The following is a 22,451-nucleotide window of genomic DNA, read 5'->3' as shown; positions in this document are numbered from 1 at the left end:
TTGTTTTCAAACAAGACAGACTGGTGCAGAGAAAGCTTTTTGACAGAGCTATAACCTGCAATTCGATTTGTGTTTTTTTCTTCTGAAAGTGACACAGTTCTGAAATCAAAATTTTGAAAGGAAACAATTTTTTCAAATTATTTTATTACATAATCGTGAAAGAATAAAACGGGGAGAAACACCATACAGAAGAAAGAATAATAAATGTGTTCAACATTGTGCGGAGCAGTGCGTGATATGACACCATTTACATTGCTTACATTGCTGGGAGATTGTAGCTTGTGTAGAAATCAGCACGAAAATAAAACAGAGGGATGACAAAAGTAAACATTGTGAGTTCGTATCTCAAAAAATGTACTTTGTAGTGCATAACAGTTATCTAGAATCCAGTAGACTCAAGTAAGCAAGGGGCAAGGACGTTGCCAGGAAGTAAAAACCTTGTATAACATACCGTGGTATATGTCATATCAATAAACACATCATGTACGTGAAACTCAAGTAAGCAAGAGACAAGAACAAACTAAACATCTTGTATAGTATACCATGGTAGATGTCTCATCAATATACACATCATGTAAGTGGGACAGTATCATGGACGTCAATTCACTGAAATGCCAGGGGTAGTGGAAGTGACATCAAATGCCCTTAGACCTCCACTTTCACTCACACACACTGCCACATATACACAAATGCACAATTACTGACACTGCCTCTAACATAAACACACCTTCACCCACACACAACATGCTTTTAAAAGCATTTTTTACTTACCTCAACTGGCATGGAAGGACATATTACAGCTAATTTTACCTCACTTTTATTACACTAATAGTGAATAATATGCTATTATTCACTGTTAGTGTCATAACAATTTGACAGAAAACAAAGAAAGTGGAGCCTCAACTGACGTTCATAAGGACGAGTTGCCACTGTGGTTCTGGCACTACATTTGCCACCTTTGAGGCCAGGGGTCGCAAAGGCACTGCCAGGAGTCCCAAAGGATAAGCCAAGGGTCGCAGCTGCGATCCCTGCGACCACTAAATGACGTCCATGGACAGTATATGAAAGAAATGCTCTTTATTGTCTACATAATCAATTAGTGGTGACTGTATTTGGAGGAATACAAAATAGCTATAATTGACAGTTGTAATTACTTTACAATTAATGTGTGGCTCCATTTGGACTACACCAGTATAGTATTGTGGAATTTCATAAATTGGGTTTGGGATAAATTAGCTTCTATTAAAATATGTCTCACCAGTCTACATACTGGCCCATTTTGAGTCTATGTTTGTGATTTAAAATATCCTAAAAGGCAAGTAGCTCTGTGGAATTCAGACTAATGTTGGTTATATCCCATATTAGACCAAGAATATATTTGCTATCGTTGATGGACCCCTGACTCTCCCGCCAAATTGGACCATATGTACTCAGATCGTATCCAGTTTAGCAAAGAGTTATGGCTTAAACTATATACCCTAAAACAGTGTGAATTACCATGTAGAGCTTTCTACTCCACTACAAGTAAACAGCTAACCTAAATAAATCACTACCCTGGTCCCTTCTTCTGCCTTGAATATTACACCTTTCTCTAAAGTGACTCCCATTCTATGAGCCACAAGGTATGCACCTGGCTACCACATTAAAAACATACATCGGCTGACTTCTCAGCCCCACTTGCTGCACTCACACACTTTTGGTGTGTAAATGTCTCCACATTCTTGATTAATTTCAGACAATTCATAATTGCCCTTGCACTTTTTCATCTTCTGCCTTCATTACACATTTGTACATCGACCTCTTTTCTTAGGTTGCTCTGTAGCTGTATTTCCAATAATTCTCAGTCAAAGTTACTAGATAAATCCACATTTAGTATATTATATATGACACCTTATCCAAGATTGTAATACGCTTCTTCTTCTTTCCCGCATCAAATTCATTTTGTAATGCCAATCCTCAAAAGGTACCATTCAGCCAGCCTGCCACGTGCTTGCATAACTAACTTCTCTTCCAATTGCACCGGAAACAGGTAACTTGTTCCTTGCTCTGCCTTTGAACATATGCCACCCTCTGGGAAATACTATGCACAATTTCGAGCTGAGTCCTTCACTGTAGTAAGCCCTAGTCTCTGCTGTCGCCTCCATTTATTGATTAATTCCACAGCCATATGTACAGCTGCTCACAGTCCATGAACCTCAAAGAACGCACCCGGATGTCACACAAAAAGACAATTGCCTTGGAAGTTTTCAGCCACTTTAGCCATAACCACAATTTCTTTATTATGTAGTTGCCTGTGAATTCTTGGCAGATGCCACTTGGTTCATCATTCAGTTCATGCCAGTTCTCATTGTCTGTATGTACGCTGTTCACTTCCTCCTCCCTTACAGCAGGCTTCAACTTCCACATCATTTCCTAGGTTACTTGTGGCTGTATATGATCATTCACAGGGAAAGTGAAAAACCTGTGAATTCGCGTTGCTTCTTATTAGGAGGAGGCTGACTTCTAGGAACCTTTGTGATACAAACCGTTAACATGGAATACTTAATTTATATGGGGTTTTGCTCTTCTGAGGTTCCTGTGTAACCACCTGTTTTCCTCTTTGTGTGGGTTTTGTAATTTGTTGTGTGATTAATACTTGTTTGCAAGTTTCAGCTATTTCTTTAAGGTTAAAAAATTACTCTATGAGCACTTCGTGAGTCAATTCTTTCTTCTGTTCATTTGAAGTCTGGTTCAGTCTCACTGCCCAAGCCTAACTACCTAAAAAACAGTTGCTTATGTTAGGAGATCTCGCCAGGCAGTTAGGGATGGACTGTTCCCATGAGAAATGGAGTCAGTATTGTTTTGCGTAAGGGAGGCCTCTATCTGGAGTGGCACAGTGCTTATGGGTTGAATGCTACCCTTAACATGTGCCAGTGGTTAGACTATTTGCACGCATTCCTCGCATCGGCTGTTGTGTTCACAATCTTCACCTAACCGGGTCCCTGGGAAAAATCCTTAGCATGTCTCTATTTAAACACCTCAAAATGATGTGCTTCCTTTTAATGGGATGATATTTCAGGAAGTTCGATTCTCTGAATCTAATGCTTGAAGCCTCAGTAACAGTACCTTCTGGTCATTAGAAATGTCTCCCATGGATATTTTCACTTCACACCATGTACTGCACTACAAGAACTGCCGTCAGCGAGCTTTACTGTGAAATGCAGCCTGTAATTTCACCTTTGCTGTCCCGGAGATACGTCTTCTCTTCCTAGTGGAAACTGGTGTAAATTCATTTTATTCTGCAGTGCTATTCATCATGCATGATCAACTCTCCTTAACATTAGATTCATACAGACGCTTATGTTTCATTGAATTACTAAATTCTCACATGTTAACAGAGACCTTTCCTCCCTCATTTTGGAATGGCGAGGAGCTGGCATAGAAGGTGTTATTTGTGATTTGTCCCACATTTTATTGCTTCTACTGACAAAAGAAGCACACAGAAGCAGCAAAGAAGACCAATATGCGTCTTCAGAGAACTGTCACTATTTAAACCTCAGCACAGAGAAAGGGTCCTGGAAGGCACTGACTGCGGAAGCTAAAGGTCACTACCCTAGAGAAAAGTGAATTAGGGTTTCTCAGTACAAGACAGATATTGAATGGATGGCAGATATGATGGTGCTGTGCTGATTCACAACCTCTAGTGAAAAGACGCTAGAGGAAGCGTTTGAGCACGCCCTCTTTCATATGTTCACCTTCACAGTACAAATGCATCAGAAAATGCAGACCTATTTCTAGGACGATCCCTAGAGGTGCCTGCCCCTCTCACAATAGCCTGGCCAAACTCCGAATTACAGCGATACTGGGCCCGGGGGCTTCTTTTCCCAGACGTCTCAGCTATTCTGCCTCTAAAAACAGGTCCACCAGCAATTTTCACAGCCTACCAAATCCCTCTTCAACAATATATGGATTGTGTTGATTCTAAGACAACATAGCCACCCTTGGTCCCCCATTTTGAATGCCTGATGTTATGAGTCAGTAATACCACCTTCACTGTTTACACTACTAAGGGTTTCATTATATCTGATTCCCAATATCATAGGCAAAGCACACGTTGATCAGCTATAGCCGAGTATGGAACGGGGAATCACACGTGAGAGTCACTACTTCTGCACCAATTCCTACACAGACCCACAATTGTCATTTTACTGAAAACAACGCCCTCCATGTATGATCTGGAGGGTTTGTCTTTCTCAAATAAAGCAGGCTTATCCCACCCAGAATCAATGGCTTGTAGAAACACTGCCCCACTTGGAAGCCCAGTTCGAGACATTTTTGTCTAAAATAGGATGATGGGGCCTTGATGGGAGAGTTGGTGTCTCAGGTAATCATTAAGTCCATGCTCCCTCCTCCTTGGGCACATCAACAGGTTGCAGAATTATGCCCCATACTCAATCTGTTATGCGGTTTATGGGCTTCTTGTTAGATGGATTCCACAAATTGTTGCCACCATGAGAGTCCAGAGAACCATTAACTTCCAGCCCAGTGGCATTTACTTGGCATTTACAGTGAATAAAAGCAACACCAATTTTCTAAGGTGTAGGAAATGAAGTGCTCTGAAATACATGCAATAATGACAAATAAGCTGCAAACTGCATAACTGTTGTCCCAATGGTTCAGGTTTCCCATTGTGTCATAAAGATGGAGCACATTTAGGCCCATACTTATACTTTTTTAGCGCCGCAGTTGCATCATTTTCTGATGCAAAAGCAGCGCAAACTTGCTAAATACAATTGTATTTTGTAAGTTTGAGCCATTTTTGTGTCAAAAAGCGGCGCAAATGTGGCGCTAAAAAAGTATAAATATGGGCCTTAGGCCCGTATTTATACTCCGTTTGCGCCGAATTAGCGTCGTTTTTTTCGACGCAAATTCGGCGCAAAACTAACGCCATATTTATACTTTGGCGTTAGACGCGTCTAGCGCCAAAGTATGGGCAAATAGCGTCATTTTTTGGCGTGAACGCCTTCCTTGCGTTAATGAGATGCAAGGAAGGCGTTCCCGTCTAAAAAAATGACGGCGACGCAAATGCGTCGTATTTATACTCCCGGGCAAAAGTCACGCCCGGGAGGTGGCGGGTCAAAAAACCCCGCATTTGCGCCACTATTTAACGCCTGGGTCAGGGTAGGCGTTAAGGGGCCTGTGGGCTCAAAATGAGCCCACAGGTGCCCTCCCCTGCCCCCAGGGACCCCCCCTGCCACTCCTGCCCACCCCAGGAGGACACCCAAGGATGGAGGGACCCACCCCAGGGACATTCAGGTAAGTTCAGGTAAGTATAATTGTTTATATTTTTTAATTTTTTTTGAGTGGCATAGGGGGGCCTTATTTGTGCCCCCCTACATGCCACTATGCCCAATGACCATGCCCAGGGGACATAAGTCCCCTGGGCATGGCCATTGGGCAAGGGGGCATGACTCCTGTCTTTACTAAGACAGGAGTCATTTAAATGGCGTCTGGGCGTCGAAAATAATGGCGCAAATCGGGTTGAGGCGATTTTTTTGCCTCAACCTGACTTGCGCCATTTTAAAACGCCCTAACGCCATTTTCCCCCTACGCCGGCGCTGCCTGGTCTACGTGGGTTTTTTCCACGCACACCAGGCAGCGCCGGTCTGCTAGCGCCGGCTAACGCCATTCCATAAATACGGCGCCCGCATGGCGCTTCAGAATGGCGTTAGATGGCGCTAAATTTTTTGACGCTAAACTGCGTTAGCGCAGTTTAGCGTCAAAAAGTATAAATATGGGCCTTAGTGTTTAAGCCTACCAGTTTTTTGCACGCTCTGGTTGGAATGTTCACTCTGTAGTTTTTCTGGAAAGGCAACATCAAAGGTCTCTCTAAGCTATGCCAAGTGAATTCCGGATTTACCTTATGTTATAGGAGTACATATTACGTTACAGCACACTTTGCTGAGATCCAAATGGGCTGGTAACATGGTTGTTTTCACACACAATACAACAGTATATCTCGAAAAGAACGTCCAGTGCATTATACATTTTCATGTTTATAGTTTTTGCCTAATATAGGCAAAAGTGTTGATCTCTTCCAGAAGGTCTGTGATTGCTTTGTTTGAAGGCTTTACATTAAAGCTAATCACTAGCAATGCCTTCATTTGAAATGGCTAATGTGGGCCACACCATAGTGGGTTTGATAACACACTGGCCACAAGGAACAGTGAGGACTTTCTACTACATCATGGGAAGTCTGGAGTGATTGGAGAGCTGGAGCACATAGTTCCGAAAATTTCTAGTAAGCAGCGCCTAAAAGCTTTATTGCCACAGCCTTTCTACAAGTAAGGACATAACGTTCGTGCTGTAAGTGAGTCAGAGAGGCACAAATAGGAGATCAGATGCCAGAAACAAAAACGAACAACGAGAAATTTGAAACAATTATGCCTTCTTTAAATCTTTTTGTGACGAGTGACCACACAAAGGTCTTTGTTTAAAATGAAGCATTGTTGAAAAAAACAACCTCAAAAGAGAAATGTTTCTTTGAAAGTGTTAGGTTCTGCTTAAATCTCCAACAGACTGTCCTTTTTCTATATCCATGCCTTCTCCAGTGTGAGCACTTGCTGAACCCATCTAAGATCATGGAATCAATTTCATGTAACCCGTGACATACTCCCACTTTAGTCAGCTGAGCTCCAGAAACAAATTTAAGAGCAAACGTACCTTGTCTGATGTCCAGCGTAACACAGGGCATGATTTAGAGTTTGGCGGATGTCTGTCCATCATATTATGATTCTATAATATCCTATGGAAATCATAATGCAGCAGACTGGATATCCGTTACGTTTGTGATGGAGTAACCGTCTGCCAAACTCTAAATCAGACCCACAGTCTGTTCCACCTTTGGGGGTTCCTAGAAGTTACGTTGATACCTCTAAAAATGACTTCAAGGGTCCACTTTCATTAAGCATTGTAGGGTTCCTAACATTAAATCACATTAGTAGATTTTGTTACTTTAGATACCAATTGTTCATTCTTTCAGAATTGATACTTTAGTGTAAGCTCATTAATATCAATAAATCAGAATTTATATAGCCCATCTACTTCACCCATGAGGGTCTTGAAGCGCTGAAATACATCTTTTTCTGTTTTTATTTCTGGAGCTATTTAGAAAACATCTTTTGTATATTTACGATGTAATTTATGTGTTCCTTCTGTTTCAATGTACCGTAGATTGCACAATTAGGTTTTTGGCCTCGATGAGCTAGTTAAAAGAACAGTCAAGATTTCCCCAGTGAGGCTTTGGTTCTTGTCAATAGGGGATTTTGGATGATATCATATGTTTTCAAAGGGTCCCAATGGAAAAAAAAGTATCCGATTGGCAAAGATATTTCCAGCATGTGTATCTGACTCTAAACGTACTCCTGATTTACTCCTTATTTTCCATAGGTAAATCAATCAATTAGGAACTTGTAAAGCGCACTACTCACCAATGAGGGTCGCAAGGTGCTGAGGAGGGAGGGGAGAAGAGGGGTGAGGTGCTGCTACTGCTTGAACAGCAAGGTCTTGAGAGGTTTCCTGATGGTAAGGAGGTCTTTGGTCTGGCGCAGGTGGGTGGGAAGAGTGTTCCACGTTTTGGCGGTGAGGTGCGAGAATGATCTGCCGCCAGTTGTAGTTCTATGGACACGTGGGGCAGTTGCGAGGGTAAGGTCGGCATAGCGGAGATGGCGGGTCGGGGTGTAGAAGGAGAGTTGTCTTTTAGAGTTTTCTGGTCTGGCGTTGTGCAGTGCTTTGTGAGTGTGGGTGAGGAGTTTGAAGGTGATTCTCTTGTTGACTGGGAGCCAGTGCAGGTTTCTCATGTGGTCTGTGATGTGGAAGTGGCGGGGATGTCCAGGATGAGGCATGCCGAGGCGTTCTGGATGCGTTGCAGCCTCTTCTGGAGTTTGGCCGTGGTTCCTGCGTAGAGGGCATTGACTTAGTCCAGTTTGCTGATTACGAGGCTTGGGTGACTGTTCTTCTGGTTTCAGTGGGTTTCCATTTGTAGATCTTACAGAGCATGTGAAGGGTGTTGAAGCAGGAGGAGGAGATGGCGTTGACTTGCTGGGTCATGGATAATGAGGAGTCCAAGATGAATCCTAGCTTGCGTGCGTGGTAGGTGGGAGTCGGAGCGACTCCAAGAGTGGCAGGCCACGAGGAGTCATCCCATGAGGAGGAGGTGGAGCCAAAGATGAGGACTTCTGTTTTGTCAGAATTGAGTTTGAGGCAGCTGCTCTTCATCCATTCGGCGACTGCCTTCATTTCCTTCGTGGAGGTTGGTCTTTGCAGAGTCCTTGGTGAGGGAGAGGACCAGCTGGGTGTCGTCGGCGTATGAAATGATGTTGAGGTTGTGGGATTGGGCGATGTTAGTGAGCGGGGCCATGTAGAAGTTGAAGAGGGTCGGCCTGAGGGATTCTTGAAAGAAATCTCTGTAAATTAGGCCATGGATTTACCAGTATTCTAAAGTATGCCGCAGTGTTGGTGCCAGTATCGTGCTGCCCCCTAAAATTACATTGAAAGGAAATACATTTGGGTCTAAGACTGGTTAAGATGGGTACAGACCCCTTTCCAGTGATCTGAGCTCCAAACAAACCATTAAATGAGTTTTTATTCATTTGGAGTCTGTTGTTACTTGACCTTTTCCACCAGCTAATTTGCCTCCACCAAGATCTAGGCATCAATAAAGGAAACACTAACAACACTAAGGAATGATCTAGACATTTTTTATAGCATAATTTTGTTTAATGGGCCCGTGTTTCTATTTTCACCATGGTCTTTTTATGTTATATATATTGAAAATGCATTGTTACTATTTAACAGTTAACTTTCTATAGTTCATACATTCTATTTTTCTTGAACATTGTGCACTGTGCTTCAATATTCCTGCTAAACATACAGACGTAATATAACATACTTGTCTGGAGTTTCTCCTCTGGAAGTTAAACTCTGTGGCTACACCCCCAGAAATGGAGCGGGACCTCAGCAGCTTTTGGCAACACTGACATGTCAGTTTGAATTGCCAGCTTGTAACACAGAGGAGAAGTCCACAAGAGTACAATATGAAAATCCCTATGCCAGTGCAATAATTTTACTCTCCTGTAGTTGCGGCCCGTCCTTTGGGGCTGAGGGGTCATGCCCACCATCTTTTGCCCCTCAAGAACAGTGGCTGTCAGGCTGAGCAAAGTTCTGCCTGATAGACCCTGTCCATTTTCAGGTCAGGCAGCCAGGAGCTAGACATGTGCTATTTGCGCAGGCTCTTGGATCCCTGAGCTCAATATTACTGGGCTGAAGACGTCACAGCCCTGTGGGCGTGACTTCTTCTGGCTAGCAAAGGTGCCTTGAGGCCTTCCCTCTCATGATGAGGGGGATGTCACTGAGTGCTTCGGACCTTGGCGCTTCACTTTTAAGCCCTGAAGCGCCCAGGGCTGAATGTCAATCGGTGACACTTTGTCACAGAGTAGGGTGGGGTCAGCAGTCTCACTAACCCCATCCCTCTCTGTGACAAGTTGAGACTGCTGCCTTTCCCCGTTGTCTGGCCTGAGGTTAGCAAGTGAGTGAAGGCAGCAGTCCCAACCCTTCTGGGACCTCCGAGGCAGAGCTGAAGGTAAGTGAGTGTGTGTTTTTTTAAAATAAATGTTTGGTGCGTCCGTGTATGTTTGAATATTTGATACTGAGTGTTGTGAATGGATGGGTGTGTGCGCATGTGTGTGAATGAGTGAAAATGAGTGTGCATGTGTGTCAGTGTGTCTCGCCCGCCCTTCCTAAAATTACCGGCTGCCACTGCTCTCCTGTTTTCTGGGGATATTTGTCAGAGGCTCCCCCATGAGAAATATCCAGCACGAATTACTTCGACCTATTCAACAGTGTGGTGTCCATATTATCATGAAGGGGGTAGCTTGGCCTAGTATTGGGCTTAACAGGCCCCCCATTGCAGTAAATGAACTTGTGCAGCTAAATGTCGGAGTTAGAATTTGCAAATCGTTCTGTCTATCTATTGATTCCTGTAGGCACGTGAAACATGGACATACTCACAAAAATAATTTCCAACTTGTATCTATATCATCACAATACAATGCTGAATTTTGCCTAGAACCAGGCTAAGGGGAAACAAATGAGACATTGTTAATGTACACACTCACAACCTTCCTTAAGCAACACAGAGCTCCATTTGACAATACACAACCCCATATGATGTAATTACGAATTAAGCCTCACTAACTACCATATAAAATTTGCACAACTTAGCAAAGTCATAACATTGTGTTTCATAACTTTATTTGGTATGGAAGAAAAGACAAGGCTAAGAAACATTCAGCTAGTCTAATGAATCAAACATTTAAAAAATGATATCAGTACAAATAGTTTATTTAGTGCATGTTTGTGGATACAACAAATAATAAATAACTGCTTTGTTCAAGCCAGATAAGGCTGTTTGACCATAATTTGTAACTTTTGGAATACAGATTCACACATTTTTAATGCACAAAACCTTACACATCATGCAGTTCTATTCCAATATTCCACCTTTCTCCCATGCAACAGATATGATAATTTATATGGAAAGTAACTAAATGTAAACTATGATTATGGAGCACGTATGCAGCTTAGTGTGGGGTACTTGCCCAAATGCACCCTTGAATACCATATCCCACATTCCCAATACAGTGAAATAAGATTATTTTTTTACAAACAAGACATTTCTTATAAAAAAACGTAAGTCACCTTAATGCCACAGTTTCTTTGTTAGAAAAGAAGCCACAACAATCTTTTGACGTGATACACAAAAATGGCATTAGGAGAACACTACACAATGTTGGAGGATCATCTATTTCTTGAGGGTGTTACACCTCCCGTGGTCTGAAGCTGACACAACTCCGTTCCTACAGATAGGGGTTAGCACAAGAACTTTACCAGAGTACTACAAATCTATAAAAAGGTATACTTCATAGTGTTTAAAACCACAAGCACACTGTTTACTTGGAACTGAGACAACTCAGATCCAGCCCTGATTTTGGTTTTTAAAGACACAAGTTTAAGGACCCATTGGAGTTCATCAGAAAACTGCCTCTGCAGAAAATCAAAAAGTGATATTGCTCCAAATTAAATAATACATTGTTACTCAGAACTAGATATAAAACTGTGAGCCAGAAAAGCAATACATTAGTTGTTATTTTTGCTTCTTTGCACCTACAAAACACGCAATCATTAAACTTTCCATTGACGCACAACTGGTCTCTGGTTCTTGGTTGGACAGCAACTTTCTTTGACCTGTGAGTGCCCTGCGATGCTTTACTTAGTTTTCCACTAACCACTGGTGACAAAAGCAAGCAGGACATTTTTCTCCAGGAATTTTTTTCGCAGTTGTATTTCTCTGGCTAGCCGAGTTTCTTCTGAGATGCGCAAGCGTATTCTAAAATAAAGAGATATATCCATTGGCAACCAAAAGTTATAATGGCCGATACAAGAAAGACCTATGCCAGTCCTGTGGCTTGTCCTGAATAACTTAACGTTTGGATGAGAGACTGCCTGTAAGAATTCAACAGCATCCAGAGGTAAAGTTCCATGTAGAGCAGCAGATGTGCCGTCAACCTGGCTACGTGGATTCGTGTTGACTCATGGATTTCCCACCATTTAACACTCCAGAGTGACTTCTGCTTTTTGTTGGTGTCCCACTACCGGATCTTGAAAATTCTGTGAGATCATGAAGAGATGGCTCTTTGTACATGGCCACTGAAATTGAAAAACAATTAGGAGATGAGAAAAATTAATGGGTAATGTGTTCATTTACAAATTCAAGGGCATTGTATTTTTCGTCAGTTGAACATTTTATTTTTCATACGTTGGATAAGCATATCCTAAACTCTATGCTCAATGAATACTGCAAAATAATAAATGCCTGAAATAATCTCAACCATTGGTAATTACCCGGCTCCCATTTCAGTTCTTCGTCTGTTTGTTTACTGTGCCACTCCAAACAGGGACCAACTCTCTATAGATTAGACTTGGTCATGCTCCGATAGGAACTGTGCACCCTGGACTGCCATGCTGCATCTTATTCGGACCAGGAACAAAAGCAACCTCATAACATTTCAGTCTTGATTTATCTGAGGTTGTGCAATGTCAAAAGTGGCAGAACGTGGAAAAACACAATGGGCTTGAATGGCCTCAGAGGAGTTGACAGTGGCTGAGATTAGTTCGAGCATTCCATTCTGCTCTTTGTTGATTTTCTCAGAGGTATGTTGTAAGTCATGGAGAGATACTGCCTCCATAATGGGGGTTTTGGCTGCAGACTGAGTGCCTTTACGAGGTATGGGAATTCTGAGTAGATTTGCAATATACTTTTCATGCACTATGACGGGTAATTCATTATTTAAAAAAAATGTGTTACAGCCCACAATCTTCCTACAATTCTGGTTCGTTTTATTTATTTTTAATTATTTTTTTCACCCTTCATTTGCCGTCCTTTCCAACTCTGTCATATTTTTCTGTATCCTCTCTCTTTTTTATCTCCTAACTACGTCTTTTGCATTTTTCTGCAGCTGATTCTCTTTTTATACTTTTTCCTCTTGTTTTTGTCTCCCAGTATTCTTCCTCTGTTCTCTGAGTCTGCCTTTACTCTTCTTTCATATCTTTTTCTCATCTCTGTTTTTTCGATGAGCAGTGCTTGCTGCCTTATTCAGTCTATAGACTCCTCACTGAATGCTTTCGGTGATGAATTATCTGAGATGCGCTCATGCTCTGCACCTGCTCCACATCAGTCTTCAAGTCTTACAAAGAACACTCAGAGCAGACGCTCACCTCTCACTGGTCACTGTATGTCACAGAAGGAAGGGTAACTAAATGGCATGCATGTGCACAGAAAGCAAGGAGTTTGTTCATGCTATCCGGAACACACAAAGAGCACTTACATGATAGCAGACCATCTTAATCCAAAATTAGTAATGTTTGGCAGCATTTATTACACTTAAGTATTATGTTTTTTCTCATAATCAGGAACATAGCGGTTGTGCCATAGAACAGAGAAAAGCTTTCTGAATTTGCTAACGTGACAGTCAAGGAACGTAAATTTCATTTAAATATGGCCGGGACCGGGAATATGAGGTGGGGAAATGCTCTGGCAATTATGTAGTTGATATGACAAAATATCCCTGGGCAGCAAACAATATCCTTGAAGTAGTGAATATGTATGGCTCACTCCATCAGAATCCTACTGGAACCCTGAGTATCAAAGAAAGTATATTGGCCCGACAGTCTCTGGCAAGCCTTTTGACACCCTTCGTAATTTATCTCGTGGGAATTTGTACACTTTTGAGCGTTGGACCAAATTCACCTCTTTGAATAGTCAAAATACTTGAAAAACATCGAGTGTATTTTTCCCAAAGTTCATAAAAGAAAATGAAAGACAAATTTAAATCAATTCAAGTGTGCACAGTTGCGAAATACAACACACTTTGCTGAATCAGTCAATCATGGGATTGACATATTGTATTTGTTTCCAAATCTATTCATTTTTTGATTGACGTAAATCAGGCATCATGCAAAGTTTCCTACATTAATAATTGGCATTCTTCATGTGCTGTATCTAAAGCGATGTGTACTATATTTATTTCCCAAATATTTAGGCAGAAATTCTTTGACAGCCTTAAGATAGTTCCAATGCAGTTATTTCTTAAGCACGTTCACAGTCTTACATTTACTTAGGAGCCAGCCAACACATTTCTCCCCCTATGTGGCTTTAAAGCCCGGGTTTTTTTCAAGGCTGTAGTATAAGAAACAACGGTTATGACACAAAAGTCTATTAATGCCGAAATAGTATTTTACTATCCCACTTATTGTAAAAACACTGCAATCCACTAATACCCACAATTTTAGTGGTCTTTAGATATAACTAATTATAAGTGGTGGTGAGACTACAGTGTCAATGTGATATCTAACCCTTTTAAGGTGCTATGTGTATTCATATTACGGACTCCATTTTACTGTCTTATTCAATTTATTGTGTACTGGCATGCTCAAGGTTGCAATAGACAATAGGTGCTTTTCAGGACTGACATTAATCTATCACACATTCCTGCCTGTAACACATGAAGCTAAGGTTATTTCTCAGATGACCAACTGGGCCCTGCTTTGCTGGGGTGATCATTAAAGTAAGGGCTCCTTCAGTATTCTAGTAGAATTTGAAGGGACATTACAATGCTTTTGATGTTTCTTGTAATATCAACGGCGGGAATCATGTATGAGGGTTACTCCTCTTTTCCCTGTGGAGCCTGTCCATCTCCAAACTTGGAAGAATCCTTTAATGGCTGACTCCGCAAAGCATCAATCTCAGATTTATATATCTTTCACCTCAAGAGAGGACACCTGCACTCATTCAGGCCGCACAACAAACATGTGGCAGGTAGCTGGGCTGTCCAAAGAAGTGTGGGGGTTCTGATGTGTCTAGACCAGCATGATATCCTCTAGCAGTAGACTGCACATTATTCAATCTAGGTTTCTCAGGGGAGCCTATTACACCCCTTTAGCTGTGTGGAAGACTGGTCTGAGGGAGAACTCCAATTGAGAGAGATGTGGGGCAGTAGAGGTGGGTTTTCAGCATTTGGACTGTGTTAGAAATGGGATCTTTGGTTGGCAGTCAGGTTACCCCCTGTCCAAGCAAGGACCCTCACTCTAGTCAGGGTAAAAGAGAATCAACCTGAGCGAACACCTACTTACCCCCTTGGTAGTTTGGCCCAAGCAGTAGGCTTAACTTGAGAGTTCTAGGTGTAAAGTATTTGTACCAACACACACAGTAACTTAATGAAAACACTACAAAATGACACAACACAGGTTTAGAAAAATAGAAAATATTTCTCTAAACAAAACAAGACCAACATGACAAAAATCTACAATACACACGTCAAGTTATCACTAAAAATGCAAAAAGAGGCTTCATGTAATTTTAAACAACGCTAATGCTGTTAGCATGAAAATGTACCTCAGGGGCGTCAAAAATAACCCCGCACGGGCGAGTGTGCGTCAAAAAGGGCTTCCGATGCATCGATTTCACTCACGAGCGAGACCTTGCGTTGCTTCTCCTTTCATCGGGTCGGGGTGTGTCGTTTTTTCTCTCCGCAGGAGAGCGATGCGTCAATCCGGTCAGCACTCTTGGATCCGAGCAGGCCGTGTGTTGTTTTTACACGCCCAGCGGTACTTGCATCGGAAATCTAGCCGCACGATGATACGAAAACCACGCAGCACTGGTTGCAATCTCACCAGCCTCCGTCAGCAAAGCTGCGCATCGTTTCTCGAGCCCCGGGTGTTGATCTTCAGGTCGCAGGCGAGCGTCGATTATCAGCCGCGAAGCCAGCACCGTGTTGATTTTCAGCCGCACATCGGAGTTGTGTCGATCCTTTCCCCGCCCGGCGGTCAGTGTGTAGATTTCTTCCTCTTAGGCTGCCAGCTTCTCCTTTCAGGGTCCCAGGAACTGGATGGGCGCCACTTGGCAGAGTAGGAGTCTCTCCTGAGACTCCAGGTGCTGGCAGAGAGAAGTCTTTGCTGTCCCTGAGACTTCAAACAACAGGTGGCAAGCTCAAAATAAAGCCCTTGGAGATCTTCACAAGATGGAAGGCACACAAAGTCCAGTCTTTGCCCTCTTACTCTGGCAGAAGCAGCAACTGCAGGATAGCTCCACAAAGCACAGTCGCAGGCAGGGCAGCTCTTCTTCCTCAGCTCTTCAGCTCTTCTCCAGGCAGAGGTTCCTCTTGGTTTCCAGAAGTGTTCTAAAGTCTGTGGTTTTGGGTGCCCTTCTTATACCAATTTTCTCCTTTGAAGTAGGACTATTTCAAAGCAAAAACCCTCTTGATTGTGAAATCTTGCCTTGCCCAGGCAAGGCCCCAGACACTCAGCAGGGGGTTGGAGACTGCATTGTGTGAGGGCAGACACAGCCCTTTCAGGTGTGAGTGACCGCTCCTCCTCTCCCTCCTAGCACAGATGGCTCATCAGGAAATGCAGCCTACACCCCAGCTCCCTTTGTGTCACTGTCTAGTGTGAGATGCAACCAGCCCAACTCTCAAACTGTCCCAGACAGGGAATCCACAAACAGGCAGAGTCACAGAAATGGTATAAGCCAGAAAATGCTCACTTTCTAAAAGTGCCATTTTCAAACAACTTTATTAAAAGATGTATTTTTAAATTGTGAGCTCAGAGACCCTAAACTCCACATGTCTATCCGCTCCCAAAGGCAATCTACACTTAAATCATACTTAAAAGTAGCCCCCATGTTAACCTATGAGAGGGACAGGCCTTGCAACAGTGAAAAACACATTTAGCAGTAGTTCACTGTCAGGACATATAAAACACATTACTATATGTCCTACCTTAACCATACACTGCACCCTGCCCATGGAGCTACCTAGGGCCTACCTTAGGGGTGCCTTAGATGGAAGAAAAGGGAAGGTTTAGGCCTGGCAAGTGGGTACACTTGCCAAGTCGAATTTACAGTTAAAACTGCACCCCCAGATACTGCAGTGGCAAGTCTGAGACATGATTCCAGAGCTACTTATGTGGGTGGCACAACCAGGGCTGCAGGCCCACTAGTAGCATTTGATTTATAGGCCCTGGGCACCTCTACTGCACTTTACTAGGGACTTACTAGTATATCAAATAAGCCAATCATGGATAAGGCAATTACATACACATTTGGTATAGGAGCACTTGCACTTTAGCACTGGTTAGCGGTGTTAAAGTGCCCAGAGTAAAAAAACAGCAAAAAACAGAGTCCAGCACATGTCAGCAACCTGCCAAACAGAGGCAAAAAGTTAAGGATGACCACGTCAAGGATGGAAAGTCTAACAGACTGGCTGTTACGTGGAGTTCATGTACGCTGGTGTAAGGGAATGTCTAAATTGCCAATTACAAGCGATTGTGAAGTCCCCATAGACATGAAGATTTGTCTGTTGGCCTGGATTGGTTGGATCTTCACGCTGAACAAAAAAAGAATCCTCACCTTGGTGCTCCTGCTGGCCAAGATGTAGACAGCCTGCTGCTCAGAAGGGTGAGAAGCCTCGAAATATAAGCAATTGCTTGACTCCCTCTTCAACTCTAATGAAAAAGTGGAGCTGACCTAAGCACCCACATCCAGACCTAGAGACATCTGGAGTATGCTGAAAACATATCTACTTACCTTGATCTCATAACAACATAATCACTGGAATGACTGGCTGATTATGTGTGGTTTTCCCTGCTTGAGGGTTGATTCAGTGGGCTAATTTCTACAACTGTCACATCTTGTAGTTGCCGTAATGGCAATTTTGTCTCCTTGTTGGCACAGCATGGATGCTACAGTTGCTAACCATGTTACTGCCTCTCATAATATTGTATTATGCATTGATAGGCCGGTGTGTCCTTTTTTTTCCCCTCTGGCAATATTTATCAGAATGTGTTTTAGATTTTCTTATTGGTGCCTGTTCGTGTACTGTTTATTTCGGGATGATATGTGTGAGACTTGGACCTTCTCACAGGGTCATCCCCAGACTTTATGCCTTCACTGTCCTCCTTTCTGGACCAGTTTTTGATGGCTTTTAGGACTCTGCACACTTTGCCACTGTTAAACAGTGCTAAAGTGTTTGTGATCTCTCTTTAAACATGTTAGAATTGGCTTATATCCATTTGGAACATTTAATTTACTTGTCAGTCCCTAGTAAAGTGGTACTATATACCCAGGGCCTATAAGTTAAATGCTACTAGTGGGGACGCCATTGTGGACATTGGCTGCTGCAGGGGGCGGGACCTTGGCCCCTTTAAACTTGTTTTGCGCGCCCGCTTCGCGGGACACGCATTGTGGACATCGGCTGTGGCAGGGGACGAGACCTTTGGCCCCTTTAAACTTGTTTTGCTCGCCCGCTTCGCGGGATGCGCATTGTGGACATCGGCTGCGGCAGGGGGCGGGACCATGGCCCCTTTAAACTTGTTTCGCATGCCCGAATCGGCTGTGGCAGGGGGCGGGACCGTTGGCTCCTTTAAACTTGTTTCGCTCGCCCGCTTCGCGGGATGCGCATTGTGGACATCGGCTGCGGCAGGGGGCAGGACCTTGGCCCCTTTAAACTTGTTTTGCGCCAAGGGCGGGCCGGTCCTGCGCCCGTCATTGACCGTTAGAGGCTGGGTTGGGCCACCCCCCTTTCATCTTGCTGGGGATGGTGAGTTTTTTTCTTTGGTGACTACCTATTGTTTTAGTGCCTGGAGACTTTTCTGCGCGAAGCCCTTGTTCAAATTGTGTATCCTGCTGCTGCCCTCGGTGAGGAGCTATTGTTTGCTAAATGGGGCGGAAAAAGGGCCAATTATCTGGAGCCATGAGTGGTGGAGGTGGCAGGCAGGGGAATGTAAATTCAACTCCGGACTCCTTTCTTGCGAGAGCGGTTGGGGTCGTGACCAAGGAAATTGACTTGGCGGAGAGGAGGCTATCTATGGAGATGGAGGATTGGGGTCATGTCTCGTTAGTCAGTGATCCCTCAGTGGTTTTGGAGGAGGAGGAGGAGGTGGTGGTCCACCATAGAGGAGAGCTGTGTGCTGCATCAGAGCGTGACCATGCAGAGAAAGTAGGGGACTCTGCCGACCCAGGGCCTTCGAGAAGAAGCAAAAGGCTTCTGTTGTCTTCTCCTGTGGCCTGTTCTATGGATAAGTGCAGCCCCCGCCAAGGAAGAAAAAGACACTGAAGAAATCTGTCCCTAAAACGAAAGCTTCTCTTGCGGACAGTTCCAAGGAGCTATATGGTGGTATAAAATCCAGCGAGCTAATGGGCTGTGATACAACCATTCTTTTGCTAAAGCTTAAGGAAATGATTGAGGGTATCTTGACACCTATGATGGCAAAACTATCAGTGATAGAAAAAGCAGTTGCTCGGCTAGGTGATTTAAGAAGCCAAGGGAGCCATTTTATGGGGGGGGGGGTGTAAGGCCCTGTGTTGTGTATCTCATCCTAGCGTGGATGAAAATCAACAGGAGGAAAATGCTGGGCCCCTGGGAAGTTTGCCTCAGCATCCAGTTAACTTGTTGAGTGCTGGGGGTCAAGGTGCATGCATTCAGTCTGTGTTGGCCCCAACTACCGCCCCACCAATGGGCAGCGGGGCCTTGAATGGTCTTAGCCTCGGAAGTCAGTCTGACGTGGTTCTGCGGTGGTTGGGGGGGCCTGCCCACAGCTGGTTGGGAAGCCCAATCAGAATCCGTTGAGTAAAAAGTCATCATTGGCCCGTCTGGATCTCCCCCCGGCATGTGCCCCATATGTGGTAGTACTGACAAATGTTCCACTTCTGGCCCGTGGGGTAACAGAATCTATGGCCCAACTAAAAAATTAAACTGGCCATTGGCTGAGCAAAAACTGCAATTTTTTGTGTAAGGATCTTGAGGATGTCTTGTTTGTTCGAAGAATTGACTGGATTGGGCCAAGGGAAAAAGAAGGGGGTGAGGATTGTGTTATTTTAAATGTCAGATACCCGGGCCTGGCCCAACGGCTTCTCTCCTCATATAATCAGGCCTACCTAAGGGCAGATTTAATTGGTGTGGCCCCCGTGAGATACTTTTACAATCATATGCGACTGGGCGCTGATCCTTCCCCTGACCCTGGTGGTATACCCGCTTTAGGCCAGAATGCCCCGTGGAAACTTTTGTTTGAGAACAGATAACAATACAACCTCAGACTTGGCAGGGGTGGATTGACATTGCAATAAGACTGTGATTGCGTTGGAGGGGGTGGGTTCGAAGTGCAACCTTATTTCTTGGAATATTGCGGGGTATGATGCGAAGATATCTGACCAGGACTGGGTTAGACGTGTGGCTGACTATGATATTATTATGTTGCAGGAAACATGGTCTGAGGGGCTGGCTGCTTGGGATGGATATGATAGATTCGCCATTCCAGCAGCTCAGTCCCTCGGAGGTCGTTCGAAAGGGAGCCTGGTTACCTTAATACGTTTCGCCAAGATAGTGGCTGCCTTCCAAATTAATTGTAACCACCAGGGTATACTGCTTGTTTGGGTAATTTTTTCTAATAATTTTAATATTTTGTTGGTTAATTTTTATAATGCTGTATGGGACGGGGTGTCAAATTGGGATTCTTTTCTCCATTCTCCAGGTGCTGAAATATAGAATGGAGGAGGTGGGCCTGGAATTCTGTGCCATTGTATCAGGAGATTTTAATGCTAAGTTGGGCCGTCTCAGCACAATGGTAAATCCCTTCGATTATGACTGTGGGGATTACTTTGTGGATGACATTCAGGATATGAGAGGTAGGGTTCTGACCAAGGAACTTAGGAAGTTGGGCCTTTTGAACTTCCGGGATAGTGAAGCAGTGGATGTTCACCAGCTCCCAACATTTGTGGGTAGAGGGTCTGGGACCACAATTGATTACATCTTCGTGTCTCCGTCATTGAAAAATCTGATTACTAGTGGAGAGGTGCTTGGTGAATGTATGAGTGATCATAACCCCCTCACAGTGTGTTTCAAACGTCCAGGGGCTCTATGTAAATTCAGGCGGGATGGTCCTGTAACAGTAAAGATAAGAGACCAGGGTAGGTGGCTTGGCTGTAAACAGGTAGATGCCCAACAAGTTATTGAGAAGGTGGTGGGGGAAACTTACCCCTGTTTATGGACATACTTTTGAGAGAGACTCCGAGCCCATAGGAAGTGATGGATGCAATAGCTGAAGTAAATATAGTAGCTAGAGACTGTCTATTTTTGATAGACAGCCGTCCTAACAAGCCCAGAGGTGGCTGGTTCGATAAGGTTTGTTACAATGCCAGGGCAAACATGAAAACGGCCATTAAAAGAAATTCCAGAGATAGGCCCGCGGTGAAAGCAGCAAGAATTGAGTACAAAAGGGCCCTGAGGGAAAGTAAGGATAGATTTAAAGCAAAGGCCTGGGAAGAATTGGAGCGCGCCACAGTCCTGAAGGATCCTAGCTTGTTCTGTAAGGTGGTAAACAGAGGTTCTTTTGCCACAGAGACATCCGAGGGCTTGGGTTGCAATATTTCCCCGGAGGTTTGGGTAAATTATTTCTGTAGAATTTTTGAGGGAACCCCTATAAGAAATAATTGGGAAAAAGAGTCTATGGTGGTTCCCAATTTAGCGATTAGATTTTCGCTCCAGGAAGTCATGGATGCACTCCAGGGCAGTGCTATTAATAAAGCCCCGGGCCCGGATTCCATACCTATGGATTTGTACAAATCTTGCCCTCAGTTATGGGCACCTGTTCTTTTAAATGTTCTTAACACAGCAGTTACTGTGGGAATCCCTGCCTCTTGGAGGAGGGCCTGTATCATTCCAGTTTTTAAAAAGGGGGAACAGAATGACCCGAAGTCCTATCACCCTATTTCCCTAATTGACTCCTCTGGGAAGATTTTGGGGCGGATCATCTTAAGGCGTATTGAGGCTTGGATGGTAGAAAAGGATATTTTGAGCCGGGATCAGTATGGCTTTTGGGAAGGACTTGGCACACGTGAGCAGTTCCTCAATCTTCTGATGATGATTGGGAAATATACGCAAGCTAGGAAGGGCACCCTCTATCTTGCCTTTATGGACCTCAGCTGTGCCTTCGATAAGGTAAATCGGTCCTTATTGTGGGAAAGGTTAAGTCAGTTAGGGATGGATCCTGATATTGTGGAGCTGTTTCGGTACCTCCACTCAGGATCGCTTGCCAACGTGAGGGTGGGGGCTAATGGGGAATGTTCAGAGACTTTAGGGCTCACCAAGGGTGTTCACCAGGGGTGTGTGGTGGCCCCTACTCTGTTTCTCTTATATACTAATGGACTGTCGGATTTCTTGGTGGAGCACTGTAGGGATGTCCCAAAGGTGAATGGCACTAGTGTCCCGGTACTGACATATGTGGATGATGCGGTCCTTATGGCCCGCACTATGAACAGTCTTTGAAAAGCCGTTAGAGCCTATGCATCTTATATGTCAGGCTTGGGCCTAGAGATAAATGATAAGAAATCGCATTTTATGGTATGTGGTAAATCTCTGAGCAGGGTTGGGGAGCTAAAGGTTGATGATCAAACTATCAGCAGGGTCAATGAATTCCCATATTTATGGGTAATCTTTGACGATAAAGGCTCATGGAAACCTTCTATTGCTAGAAGGAGTATGCTCTTCTATGCCTCAATTGGTGCTACTTTTGATTTTGCTGTAAGAGTAGGAAGCAAACCCATTAAGCCCCTGCTTGAAATCTATAGGCGAAAATGTCTCCCTGTTCTGTTGTATGGTGCAGCACTCTGGGGGTATATGGACACCTGAGTGCCCATTATTGAAGAAAATCGTTTTTGCAGAAGAGTATTGGGCGTTGGTCAAAATACCTCTGGTTTCTGCCTACATCTAGAACTAGATCTTGAGTGTGTGCAAGATACTATTCAGTTGGGTCCCCTTTTGTTATGGATTTCGATTTGGAGAAATTATTTTGCTATTTTTAATAGA

At 43.8% G+C, this 22,451-nt stretch overlaps 1 protein-coding gene across 9 annotated transcripts in view; it reads right to left on the bottom strand.

The window, feature by feature from the left end:
- Window positions 1-10,362: 10,362 nt before the first annotated feature.
- Window positions 10,363-22,451, bottom strand: part of FGF13 (fibroblast growth factor 13) — a 1,071,467-nt gene continuing 1,059,378 nt past the window's right edge. For all 9 annotated transcript variants that reach the window (XM_069212428.1, XM_069212427.1, XM_069212435.1 and 6 more), the window contains one exon: window positions 10,363-11,745. In XM_069212428.1, the coding sequence (XP_069068529.1) occupies window positions 11,609-11,745 (137 nt within the window). In that variant the 3' untranslated portion in view covers window positions 10,363-11,608. The remainder of the gene's footprint in view (window positions 11,746-22,451) is intronic.

The sequence above is a fragment of the Pleurodeles waltl genome, chromosome 2_1, assembly GCF_031143425.1.
Source record: "Pleurodeles waltl isolate 20211129_DDA chromosome 2_1, aPleWal1.hap1.20221129, whole genome shotgun sequence".
Classification (NCBI taxonomy): Eukaryota; Metazoa; Chordata; class Amphibia; order Caudata; family Salamandridae; genus Pleurodeles; species Pleurodeles waltl.
This window is presented reverse-complemented; position numbering and strand designations above follow the sequence as displayed.